The sequence below is a fragment of the Microtus pennsylvanicus genome, chromosome X (assembly GCF_037038515.1).
Source record: "Microtus pennsylvanicus isolate mMicPen1 chromosome X, mMicPen1.hap1, whole genome shotgun sequence".
NCBI classification, from domain to species: domain Eukaryota; kingdom Metazoa; phylum Chordata; class Mammalia; order Rodentia; family Cricetidae; genus Microtus; species Microtus pennsylvanicus.
The window spans coordinates 143,445,215-143,459,023 of record NC_134601.1 but is presented as its reverse complement, the minus strand read 5'-3'; the positions used below and the strand labels follow the sequence as shown (position 1 = coordinate 143,459,023).

Below are 13,809 nucleotides of genomic sequence, written 5' to 3'. Positions count from 1 at the left end.
GAATGGACATGAAAACAGGATCCAGCTTTCTGCTGTCTACAAGAAACACACCTCAACCTCAAAGTCAGATACTACCTCAGAGTTAAGGGTTGGGAAAAAGTTTTCCAATCTAATGGACTTAAGAAACAAGCAGGTGTGGCTATCCTAATATCTAACAAAATTAATTTCAAACTAAAATCAATCAGAAGAAATGGAGAAGGACAGTTTATACTCATAACAGAAACAATTCATCAAGATGAAGTCTTAATACTGAATATCTATGTCCCTAATACAAGAGCACCCACATATGTAAAATAAACATTACTAAAACTTAAATTGCACATCAAACCCCACACACTAATAGTAGGAGATTTCAGCATTCCTCTCTTGCCAATGGACAGGTCAATCAGATAGAAACCTAACATAGAAATAAGAGAACTAACGTGTAATGAGTCAAATGGACTTAACAGACATCTATAGAACATTCCACCAAAACCAAAAAGAATATACCTTCTTCTCAGCACCTCATGGAACCTTCTCTAAAACTGATCACATACTTGGTAACAAAGAAAACTTCAACAGATACAAAAAATTGTAGTAACCACCTGAATGTTATTGGATCACCATGGAGTAATGTTAGAATTTAACAACAATACTGCTCCCAAAAAGCCTACAAACTCTTGGAAACTGAACAGTCAACTACTAAACCACCCCTGGATCAAGGAAGAAATAAAGAAAGAAATTAAAGTTTTCCTTGAATTCAACAAAAATGAAGGCACAACACATCCAAATCTATGGGACACTATGAAAGCAGTATTAAGAGGAAAGTTCATAGCACTAAGTGCCCACTTAAAGAAAATGGAGAAAGCTCACGTTAGCGACTTAACAGCACAGCTGAAAGCTCTAGAAAAAAAGAAGCAGACTCACCCAGGAAGAGTAGAAGACTGGAAATAATCAAATTGAGGGCTGAAACCAACAAAATAGAAACACAGAAAATCATACAAAGAATCAAGGAAACAAAGAGATGGTTCTTTGAGAAAATCAACAAGATTGACAAACCCTTATCCAAACTAATTAAAAAGCTTAATCGCTTCACTTTTTGCTTTTGATCTTGAGGCAAAATGCTCTTTCATATGATTGCTAAAAGCAAAGTGTGACTGTAGCCACATGGGGGCAGCAGACACTTGGCTTTTCTAAGTTTGTTGCTGGAAGAGAGGTTTTGGGCTTTAATTCTCTTTAATCTTTGAGTTGTTCTGAACTGCCAGACTGGGAGCAGAGACTTCCGTCAGAATATTAACACCCAAAATCTCATTTGATAATCAGAAACTGCTAAAACCTCGCAATTTTGTTGGGCATGGTTGTGCAAGCCTGTAATCACAGTGCCTGGGAACATATGCAGGAGGATTATGAGTTCAAGGCCAGACTATTTTATATAGCAAGACCCTGTCTCAAATAAATTAATTGAATAAGTAAATATATAAATCTATTATATATACATAAATGAATAATAAATAAATAAATGCATAAATAATTAGAATTTTCCTTTTCATTTGTAACGGTTGCCTTCTTCTTAGAGGCCACTAAGTGTATAGGACTGTTGCTTAGCAACTAGAATATTCTTGGACAATCATAGTCCTTATTATTTGGAGCATAATAAATGTTTATTGTGTTGGGCATCCTCAGATGGCAACTAGTTCAACTCAATGCACTGTCTCTAATCTTACAGCATCTCATCCAAAGGAAGAACTGCGTTTCTTGAGCAGTGCACTGTTTACCAGATCTGCATGTTTGAAGTGGTTCTCCATTCATGACTTTAAGGAATGACCACTCCCTGGCATCCCATAGCACTTTGTAAGTTGTTGACTCTGGGAGAAGTAAAGTTGACACAGTCACTTTTGTCTGCCATCACGGTGCTGTAGGTGGAGGTTTGAGTTTAGACAGTCAAGGGGACAGTGGTGAAGTTTGGATACCTGTGTATAGTAAGTATTCCATCATCCATCCTTCTCCCTAGCAGCCCAAATATCAGGGCCCTTGTGGATGGAGGGAGGGAGGTACTTGTGTCCTTACTAGCAGTTGCCTAACTAGTTTTTTCACTAGCACCTTCACCATTTGTTTTAATGTGTTTTAGAGGCTGCTGGGAATGGAATCCAGGGTCTCACACATGCCAGTCAAACAGCCTACTACTGAATTATACCCCAGACCTATTTGGGTGTTTTGTGAATGCCCACTTTTCCTTAGTTGTTTTGTTACTTGTGTTTATTTAGTATTTGTATGCATAGGAAGGGTGCTTCCTGTCTATGCGTGTAGATGTTGGTTTATGCCCAGGGCACCTTTTTTTCTATTTTATTCCTCCTCCCAATCTAATTCCTGTGGTCTTAGCATTTAGTGTTAAGCATGGCCTGTGACAAATACTCCCACCCAATGTAGATCTACTTATGATGGGCTGCTTGCTACACTTAGTCTGACCGTCAGTACAAGGACCACACATCTTCCTCTTCAATAGGACTGTGACTGTGTTCCTACACTGAAGCCCTTGTATGAGAGGAGATATACTAGAGACAGATTGCCCCCTTCAGCTATCAGACTATCTCAGCTTTTTTTCCTACTTGCAAAATTAGTGTATGTAACAGGAATTTGGGCTGTGAGAGCTGGAGCTGAACTCTAAAGAAAAGATCTGAAAGGTTTACACTTGACACCCATCAAAGGATTGGGTTTATGGGCAGAGAATTTCCTGCACCTGGATTCTTTTCCCTTTCCAAATGGGAGTTCTTTCAGATGCCATTTTTCTAAAGTAGAAACTCTTGTTATAAAGAATGAAGACAGCTGGGGTTCAGGGCCTCTTTCCTCTAGGAAAGGACACTTAGCTTGCCTCACACTTATATTTCCATCTGTGCTAGCTTTTGTCTCGTGACTATTTATAAGTTGCCACTGGAGACTGTTGTCCCACTCCATTTGGCTATGTCTAAATACATCCATTTTCCTTTTTATCAATTTCTGTTTCCTAATCTCTTTTAAAATGTGGAGAAAACTAAAGGCAGCAGGTTTAAGAACCCAAGTGCCTGATAGCTGAGCTATAAAAGCTCCTGACGGTCAGAGCCCTGTTTCACTGGGCTCTGTCTCTAGAGTCTAGCAGAGCTTCCTGCAGAAAGCTTTATAAAACGAGTAGAGGCATTGGTACATTTATCACTGAATGAGATGTTTTTCTTCTCTTCCTTTCCCAAGTTAAAGGCTTTAATTTATTTTTTTAATCCCTCTTAGAAAGTTATTTTTAAAATAAGCAGTCAGTTTCTACCTCCCACACAAGGAACATTCAAGAATACCAATCAACTATAGTTTGCAAGTAGAACTTGCTGGAGCAGGAAGTTTTAGTGCGAATGAAATGCCACCAATATTTCAGGCACTATCAGGTCCAAAGGGGAAATAGCCAAGCTCTAGGCATGTAGCTCTGTGATTCCTCATGTCATCAGCAGCCAATATTGTGATATAAAGGTGAATGGCTTCCAGAAGTTTCTTTGTGTACTAACGTTGCTCTTCTCCAATTCCCACTGCATCCCTGAAAGACAAGCAAGAGAATTTGAGAATTTCTTTCTTCACTTTTCTCTCCCTCTCTCCCTCCCTCCCTCCCTCTCTCTCACTCCCCTTAGAGGTGGAGAGTTGAAACACAGAGAAAGGTTAAGAAAATTGCCTAACATCATTTAAAAGAAAACATTCAAGTCAGGACTCAGTCTGGCACTTATTCCACAAAGCTGTGCTTTCTATCACTTAAGGAGATCTGAATTTTAGTGAATTCATGGCCTATGGGCTGTAATAATCAAAGTGACTGGCATTTTCTGTAATTTGTGATTGTTATGCCCAGTCTGTGAGGACCCAAAGAGACCACAAGGGAGACCAACTCACCGAAATGCAAAAGCAAGGCTTATTGTGTGCACAATACAAGCTGGCAGGGACCTTTTCAAAACAACTGGTGCAGTATTAGCAAGAGGAGGTATCCCGCCCTTCTAGAGGGTATTATTTAAAGGCAAAATGCAGAAAAGTTGCATTAGCAGGGTGTGTGCTGACAGGTGATCCTATCTACAATGGTTGGAATGTTAGGGATTTCCTTTGGATATTTTGTACTGGGGTGGTGCCTGGGTAGTCTCACTTTGTGGTCTTCATTGGAACCAGGTATTGCCTCAGGGTAAACTACTGAGACTCAGGCTTCTATTGAGCTTGTGATGGCTGGGTCCTACAATGATCTGGTGGGGAATAAGCCATTTATACTTCTGAATAGCTTCACAATGCTTAACTGTGGAGTAAAGGAACTTGACATAAGTAAATATGGGTGTGGGGATTGTTATTGTAAAAATAAAATGGTTCAGTTATGTGAGGGGCCTGTGGGCCAGGAGGGGCAGTGTGTCCCAGGCAGGGAGCTGCTGCACAGTAGGTGAGAGGCAGAGACCTATTAGGCATGTCATACAGAGTGAGGTTGAATATTTATTTAGTGGGTTATGGAGGGGAAAGGGAAAGGAGGAAGGGGAGAAGTTAGAAGAGCAGTGAGGCAGAGAGAGAGAAAGAGAGAGAGAGAGAGAGAGAGAGAGAGAGAGAGAGAGAGAGAGAGAGAGAAACAGGGAGAGAGAGCAAAAAAAGTAGGGGGAAAGGGATGACATGGGGATAAGGGAGAGAGGCAGAAGCTGCCTCTGGGAGAGAGACAGAAAAGGGAGCACAGGGAGGGGTTGGAAGAGGATGAGGCTTGTCTCTTAAAGGGACAGGGTACCCATGTGACAGACCAGGCCAGCAGATCATAACAGGGATAGTGTTTTTTTTTCATTTATTTATTCTGCCATCTCTACTGAAATTCTCTCTCTCTCTCCCTTCCAGCTCCATTTGTACTCAAAACTGTTGCTTTTGTATCTTCCCTGGCATTTTAAAAAGGAGTGGCAAGATTATATTCTAAAAGTTAGCATATGGGGGCAGGAAAAGATATTATTGTCTGACTTCTCCATGAGTAGAGAAATCCATAGTCCATTATTGTTCATCCCTAGTAGTTGGCAGTTGGTGGACACTCATCTGAAAACAAAGAAAACTTTCTTTCAGTCTAGGTTTATGTTTTTCAATTCCACGAAGACTTGTTGATTCAGCCATCCAGTGAAATTTTGTGAATTTAGAAATTTCAAAATGACCTGACTAATGTCTTCTGTCTTTAGTGGGGCCTTCTTGAAATTACCTAGTATGAGCAAGAAGGAAACACAAAACACACAAAAAACCTGCTTAGGAGTTTATTAGAGGGGGAGTTATACAGGCCTGGGGAATCAGTGTGCAGAGATAGAGACAGAGAGAAAGACACACAGAGAGAGGTGGGGGAGGAGAGATGGAAGTTGTCTCTTCAAGAGGGAGATGGAAAAGGAAGACTCAGGCTGCAAGCAGGAAGGAAGATCTGCCTGCCTCAGTGGACAGGAGAGGGAGTGGCATGGTTTGTCATTCACATCTTTTTTTTTTTTAATAATAAAAAGGTGGGAGGTTAGTCACCACAGGTTATAGGAATTGAGGCAGCAGATTCTTAAGACTACTTTCTGCTTATTTATGGGCATCATCTTTGGGGGGAGGGACCTGAGAAAGCTGGGTGCTGGTCACATCCTGGCATAGCTGATCGGTTTGTTCCTGTCCAGTGTTTGTGGAATAGAAATGTCTGGCGTCTCTTACACCTATTTAAGGTATTGGCAGAACAGATAATGTTAAGTTTAGGAAAAAATTTTTTTAGGACCAGGTAATTGAGTGGGGTGTATCTAATCTGGTTAAGGTAAATCCTTCAATTAAGCTCCCTGGAACTCACAAGAATTCTTTGGGTTTGTGGAAACAGAAGTTTTAGACATATACATTGTATAAACAGTAGCATATTTATGTCAGAATGACTGTGACAAATATTTTTGCACAATGAAAATTATTTTTAAGACTATGGAAGGCAGAGTGAGAGAGAAATTTGATAGCATGCACTTGTCCTCACCTTTATACCTTGCAGGTACACACCTTAATAACTTGTATTTGTAATTTACTGAAATTTGTTTGGTGAGGCTGTCCTTTTAAACTGACAAAAATCTCTCAGCTGTCAAACTGCATCAGAGATTTTTGAGAAGGATAAAATTTTATTTGAGTTACTGATTAGAAAACAACAGAGAACTTACTTGGTTGGCACTTAGAGCTACTTCTCAGGGTCTTCCATGGTAGCTGAAGGTCATATTTGCCTTCTGCTGTTTAGTGCAGGACCTGCCAGGCTCCAGAAGATTCTGTGGGCTAAGAAATTTGTAGGAAGACAAGCCTACCTTGACCTGAGCAGCTAGGCTGTCGATTCCAGCAATTCTGTCCATGTCTGGAGATCTTCGGATTAGATGAAAGTCAATTTTTCCCAGTGGTCAGTTCTTGGCAGTTGAAGCAAAGTGCAGATTGATGTTGATTTGTGCCCATTTGTCTTCTGTCTTCTTTGGAGGAAATAGAGTGCTGCTGCTAGGAGCAAACCTGTCTCTTTTTGTTATAAAAAGTTTTTAATAATTAAATGCCATATTCCTCAGATCTCTGAACAGTTGAGGGCTGTTCATTAAGTGTAACTACAGTATAGAATCTGCCTGGAGAGCTGTGTCTGAGCTTGACTGTACTGGCTCTTAACAGGTAAGATTTACACTCATAAAAAGACAGAAAGAAGAAAAAACTGCTTGCAATAGAAGGTTAATGACAGAACTGACAACAGTAGAGAATGAAGGTGTAAGTCACAAACAACCCCACACCAGTTTTGAATTATGATTAATAGAATGGTTATTTAGTTAAAGGGAAAAAACTTACAGATCACTGTCCCAGACAAAAACACTCTGCGGAATCAGGAAAGGAATCTAGTAGCTGGAAGCGGAGCCGGAAGCAAGAGAGTGAGCACATGGCTACTGCTGCTTTTTAAAGCAAATGAGACCACGTCCAAATGGGCTGGTATCTTAAAGTCTATTGGCTGAAGGAGTGGAAGAAGTTCCCACAGCAAGAGAACAGCTTAATATATTTTAAATTAGGGTTGGATTAAATATACCATATTGTTGTAAGAGACTTAAAAGTACATAACAATTTAAAACATGAGACTTATTGCCTTGTATTCTGGAATGAGATACAATGAACAGGCAATTATAACATTTAACAGTAAACATAGATGCATTTAAGTTACATGTATGAACACACATACACAGAGTGAACAGGAATTGGGTTAAGTGGATGCTCTTGCTGGGCCCTACCAAAGGCATGCCACTGTGCAAAACACACTGTAACAGAGTTAACAAGAGGAATTTAGGGACAAAATCATTAGTAAACTGGGGGACCAGGCAGGGTATACTTTAGTAAAGATGGTAGGACTTGGTAACCTGACCTGGCTTTCAGTTAAGATGGTAGTGATGTCACCTGGTTTCAGTTAAGATGGTGGTAAGATCATCTAACCTCACTTAAAATGGCAGCAGTCACATGTTGTGTAGAAGGAAATGCGGGCCCCTTCCTGCCACCCGGCTCCTGGCCACCGGCTAGCTTTACCCAAAATAACAACACACAAATTGTATTCATTTAAACACTGCCCAGCCCAGTAGTTCTAGCCTCTTACTGGCTAACTCTCATATCTTGCTTACCCATTTCTAATAATCTGTGTAGCACCATGAGGTGGTGTCTTACTGGGAAAGATTCAGCATGTCTGACCTGGGGGCTTGCTCCATCGCGTCTGCCCTGGAGAGAAGCGGCATGGCGTCTGAGCTCACTTCCTTTCTTCCTAGCATTCTGTTCTGTCTACTCCACCCACCTAAGGGCTGGCCTATCAAATGGGCCAAGGCAGTTTCTTTATTAACCAATGAAATCAACAGATTGACATATGACCTTCCCACATCATTTCCCCCTTTTCTGTTTAAACAAAATAGGCTTTAACTTTAACATAGCAAAATTACATATAACAAAACAGTTATCAAGTAAAAATTACAGTTACAATATTTATATATATTTTAAGTTCTATCATAACAATGGAAAACTATAACTATAACTATCTATTTATTTTTCAACTCCACCAAAAACTCCAGAAGTATATAATATTACCTAAGCAAACAAGAAATAAGCAACTTCCAAACTCTAGAAATGACAGAGACATCTTGCTGCCTGGACAGTCACCCAAAGTTCCTCTGTATGGTTGGGGCATCCATCTTCGGCCTACAGGCCCATAGTTTCCAGCAGACATTTCCATGAAGCAAGAAATTTCAAAGGCAGTTCAGTCACTATCTTCTGTGTCCTGCAGAATGTCTTGCAGACTCTTTCATGAATCAGGAACCCCGAAAGATCATCTCACCTTTAGGCAAGTTCAGCAGTCAGTCCTCTCTCTGTGGGTTCTCTGTGTCCAGTTTAGGCAATAGTCCAGACAAGAGCAGTTTCTTGCCCAAATGGCCAACCAACTCCATAAGGTGCCTCTTTGATGCCCGTCTTCCTCTTGAAGTAGATTGGTGCTGCCAGGAGCAGACGTGTCTCATTGTTATGAAAAGTCCTAAGTTATTAAAACATTAAATGCCATATTCTGTAGTCTTTGAAAGACATGAAGGATGCCTATCTAACTGAAACATATCTATGCACATCTAGAAAATCTAACTAACATGACTACAAGCTTGATTATTATTAATGATTATCCATTAACAACCTATATACATTACATTTTTACATGAACTACATAATCACAATACCTTAATATCAGAAATACATATACATATAACAAAATTGACCTTAAATTTATATCAATAGAGTATAATTTATCCAATGTAAATTATTCATATCTATATAATTTCCCCCTTTAAATGTAAAAGAACATTTATAAACAGTATTTGGGAACATGGGCACAGTTTTTTCTCTCCAAACTGCTTCCTGCTGAATGGGGGCGCTGTTAATCAGAACTTTCATGGTATAACCTGTATGCTAGGTTCCTCTCAGTTGGCAGTTGAGCTAAGTAATTTTTTGAGGGTGTTCACAGCAGTGTGGTCTATCATACCATATTGGGATAGAAGCAATCCACAGGGTCTCATTTAACCAATGAAATCAATAGATTGGCATATGACCTTCCCACATCAATGTTGTATGGAAAAGCTACAATTTTTGAGTTGCATGGATTTTAAGTTTAATAATAAGAGAGACCTAGAGGCATGTTCTGCCCTGTGGCTGAGCTGCCATGCTACAAGCAGCTGGTCCTGGGCTGGGAACCATGGGATAGGCAAGAGACAGATGGATAGGCATGCCATGCAGAATGAAGCTGGATATTTATTTAGTGGGTTATGGAGGGGGAAAGGAGAAAGGGAGAAGAGGAGAGAGAGAGAGAAAGAGAGAGAGAGAGAGAGAGAGAGAGAGAGAGAAGAAGAAGAAGAAGAAGAAGAAGAAGAAGAAGAAGAAGAAGAAGAAGAAGAAGAAGAAGAAGAAGAAGAAGAAGAAGAGGAGAAGAGAAGAGAAGAGAAGAGAGAGACAGAAAAGGGAGTCAGGCTATAAGCAGGAAGGAAGATCTGCTTGCTTCAGCAGACAGGGGAGGGAGTGGGTGTGGCTTGTCTCTTAAAGGGACAGAACAGATCATTACACTTCTAACATAATCTTGAATGTAGTAGTGGTAGAGAGAATATCCTATTGGTCTCATTGGCTGAGAAAAGATGCCACTAAATATCTGTCATGGCCATTTAATTCTCAGTGAAAGTTGTACCATTTGATGCAGTGAGCTTAGGTAAACATCTGTGCCACCAATGTTGGTTTCTACATTATGTTCCCAAAGTAAATTGAAATTCCCTCAGAGTCAAACTTCTCCAAAAAAATCTCTGATTGCAATGGACAATGGTGATTTATTTTTCAGAGCCTTAAATTGAGTTTCTCAGAAGTGCCTTTAAAATTTGATTTCTCCATACATTTTATTCTTTCTTTCTAATATTACATATGTGCAATTCTTGCTTGTTCACAGGAACTCTTTAAAATGGATCCCTGAATATTTTTGTGAAATGAATTCTTTTCTAAGGCAGACTGCCATAGGAGTTATTTAGAGCCCACATCATTGTGCTACAGAGCTGAGTGTTGTACTTTCCCAAGCATAAGGCTTCAAGTTGTTCAGGCATTTTCAGTTCAGGCAAAGTTGGGGGATTCTAGAGTCCTAGGGTTTTCTTTTGTACTGCATCCTCCAGAAAAATCAAAAGTTTTAGAACGGATGAATGTTCAACATACTGAAACTCCTTGTATGACCCTGAGTTCCCTGACATTCAGAAAAACTCTTTCTCACTTCTACTCTGTGTTCAAGTTTTATCCCTGTGATACTGTGGGGCTCAGGGTATCCTGGCCACACATAATGGGGCCCAGGCCATGTGGGGCTCAGGGCAGCCGGGCCACACACAGAGCCCAGGCTACACAGCTGCCATAGCAGCCAGTACCAGGTTCCAGGAAAGTCCATTAACTGGCACCACCCTGGAACAGACCATCCAAAGGAAATTCCTAACATTCCAACCATTGTAGATAGGATCACCTGCCAGCACACATTCATTGCTTTTCACCAGAACACTCCTAGACAAATGTCAGCCAATCAGGGGTCCTGAAACTTAGAAAGCCCTTATTCCTACCTTTGCTACTATGAAAATCCAACTCCAACTGAGCTCAGGGATCTCCAATCACTTCTACATTGGACACACAGAGAGTCCAAGTTTGCAAACTTGTGTAAGAATAAAGGCTCTTTGCTTTTAGGACTTGTTCTCCTAGTTGGTTTCTGAGGGTGGGGCTGAGTGATCTCAGCATAACAATATCTGAGTTAAAATATTTGGAATTCCTATATCAATGGACTAATGAGGGAAAATCTGGTTTCAAAGATCTTAGTTCAAATCTAAATATTGGAGAAGTGAGGCAATAAGTCTCCTGGTTTTGGAATTCATTACAGATGTGCTGAACATGGAACAGAGAAAGAAAAATATTTTCCCAGAAACTGAGCTGAGGAAGGTACAGAATATTCAGGCTATACAGCTATACAGATCAAGGTGCTTGACCGGATTCCCATGATAATTCATAATAATTCACTGAGGTTAACTAGTTGGGACACTAGAAAGTGATAATCACATGATTCTTAAGTGTATATGATTGAGCTTTTGCAGGTAAGGCTCCTGAACCGTATACAGACCAATGCCTCAGGTTAGTTTGAAAGCTACTTCATGTGTTGTGTTTCTAAGTTGAAGGAAAGAGAGAAATAACCTCTGCTAAATTCCACACCAATCAGGGGCATCATATAAAGAAATGAGATTTTCTGTTTCTGTTGCCACAAGAGAATGACTTAGGAGAAAGAGAAGAGGTCCATAATTGGACTTTGACTTTTTTGAATGTATCATTTAATGCATTCAAATCTTATAGGGGGTTCCCAGATTTGCATCCCATTTACTGGTTTTGAGAATAATTTTAAATTTTATATGATGGATTCAAATTCCATGGCTCTGTGTGGAGGCAGGGTGGGAGAGGATGCAGAAGGGCAAACAATGACCCATGGTGAAAAGCCATTGGCATGTCAACATCAGAATCTGTACCAACTAAAATAGTTTCTTTTTAATCTCAAATTACCTTGGGAAAATGTCTGTTTTTTCTCCATAAGCATTTCAAAACTTTTAAGCTTCTGTAATGACTGCTTGATTTAATTTCAAATGTATAACCTCCTACATACAGAACATGAGAGCAGAGATTGACTTTGGAAGTAGTGTTGATTAAATGAGGCCTAGCAACTTGCTTCAACAAGTAAATGACAAAACCAAGACTAGGTTGTTACAAGGTAGGTTTTGTCTTGTGAACAATTGTGACTTAGCCGTTTGGCTACTCAGTAGTATTAAGTTTTGAGGTCTTAATTTAGCAAACTTACCAAGTGACTTTTCTTTAGGGGTTCTATTGTATTTTGTTCTTTTTCTTCCAAAAAGATTTAATTTTATATTATTTGCATGTCATATACAATGAAGCATATATGAAATTAAAGAAATCCCTTGTGTTTTAGTTTTGGAAGAAATATTTTCATTTAATAGCTATGTTTATAAATGTTATTGAAGAGTTTTTTAAAAATCAGCTTAGTTTTATTATTAGAAACTTCTATTCAAAATAGCAGTTCAAAAGTACATTTTTATGTTGGCATAGACTTAGAATACATTGAAACCAGGTAGAGGCATGTTTCTGAACATAACTTCAAGAGGCATTGTTGATTTCATTTTAACGTGCTTCTCTTTGGGCAAACAGTACAGTTAAGTTACCACATTATTTGCCCTTAAATAGATACCATTGAGAATGCTGTGTTTCTTTGTTATTGTTGTTGTTGTTATAAATCATAATTTAATGCATAATCATTTCTTAGAGAGCTTGACATACTAACAACACACCTTAACATATACTGTTAACTTAGCTCAGGTTTTTTTTTTAACAAGAAGTTTATTTAAACAATAAGACGCTTGACTTGAAGGGAAAACTATCTAGGATCATTTTGTTCAAGAGTAATTTATCCCTACTTAAAGACAGATTGCCCTACATGTAACAGCTACGTATAAAAAAGTTATAAAATTTTCCTTGGTTTTACAATGACAAATGAAAAACATTAAAATTCTCCAATCGAACAAGGCATGCAAGGATTTTGTGGTTTTGTTCTTTTGTTAAAACATTGAGAGCAAAATAACTTCCTGGAATATAAAGATAAGAGCTGATGAGTGAGCATGCCACTAATGGAGCAGGGGGATATTTTCACAGAACCTGTACTTTCCCCCAGACCACCTCCATCTGCTGCCAATCAAAACAGAACATTGGCCATTTAGTTTAAAAACGAAAAAAAGAAAAAAGTGCAATATGCTTGTGCACATACATCAGTTACTTTATGTACAATAAAGAAATGGGGACAGGGACATGAAAGAATAGAGAAAACTATACTGTAGTAGTCAGGATGTGGTGGGACCAAATTGCTGCTTTCTAATTGCTAATGTATTCTTGGTCTATAACAAAATTCTGGAGTAAAGTAGCAGGTTCCCTGTTTAGTAGACACCTCCTGTCTGCTGCTGGAACACATCAATTGTATCTTCATCCTCCATTTCCAACTGTGCAGGTGTGTCTGTTTCATTGATTGGCTGCCCATCAAACCGGAATCTGACCTGCCTCATTGACAAACCCTGTCTTTCACAATAGGCTTTCATTAGTTTACTAAGTGGTGTATGCCTCTTAATTTTAAACTGCACCACAGAGCCATCCTGCCCCTCCACCTTCAAATTAATATGGTTGTTGTTCTCGGTCTTGACTCCTTCCTTAGGTTTCTCGTTGGCCATGGCGAACGCTGGAGTCTCCTCAGTTGCCGCTTCACAAAAGAGGCACCAGGTCCGCACTGAAGGAGCACACAGGCCCCACCAAGAGCGGCAGCGGCAGACAAGGCAGAGGGCATGTGCACGCCATGTGCTCTTAGCTCAGATACTTATGAGTAATGATTTTTCTCTATAGCATTTGAAAGATAGCTAATTCGTGTTCTGTGATTCTTTCTCCACTTAAGTCAACTTTTGGCCCAGAATTTCTTCTTAGCATTTTTCTTTTTTCTCTACTTTAAAATAGAGTTTTCTCTTATCCAATACATCCTAATTACAGTTTTCCCCTCCCTCTACTCCTCCCAGTTTCTCCACACCACCTCTCTCCCCTAGATTCATTCCTCCTCTCTTTCCTTTCAGAAAAAAGCAGGCCTCCAAGAGATAACAACCAACCACATGATGGGAACCCAACTGGAGGAAAAGAGTCCCCAACAGGCAAAAGAGTCAGAGACACATTGATTCCCACTGTCAAGAGTCCCACAAAACACCAAGCTAA

At 39.6% G+C, this 13,809-nt stretch overlaps 1 protein-coding gene across 1 annotated transcript; it reads right to left on the bottom strand.

Annotated features, from left to right (window-relative positions):
* Positions 1-12,876: 12,876 nt before the first annotated feature.
* LOC142840865 (small ubiquitin-related modifier 2-like) lies at positions 12,877-13,350 on the bottom strand. Its single transcript, XM_075957513.1, has one exon. It carries the CDS (start codon positions 13,281-13,283, stop codon positions 12,996-12,998), a length of 288 nt encoding a protein of 95 aa, XP_075813628.1. The 5' UTR covers positions 13,284-13,350; the 3' UTR covers positions 12,877-12,995.
* Positions 13,351-13,809: the final 459 nt, after the last annotated feature.

Coding starts and splice junctions, on each gene's coding strand:
- LOC142840865 (XM_075957513.1), bottom strand. CDS start 13,283: ATGGCCAACGAGAAACCTAAGGAAGGAGTCAAGACCGAGAACAACAAC.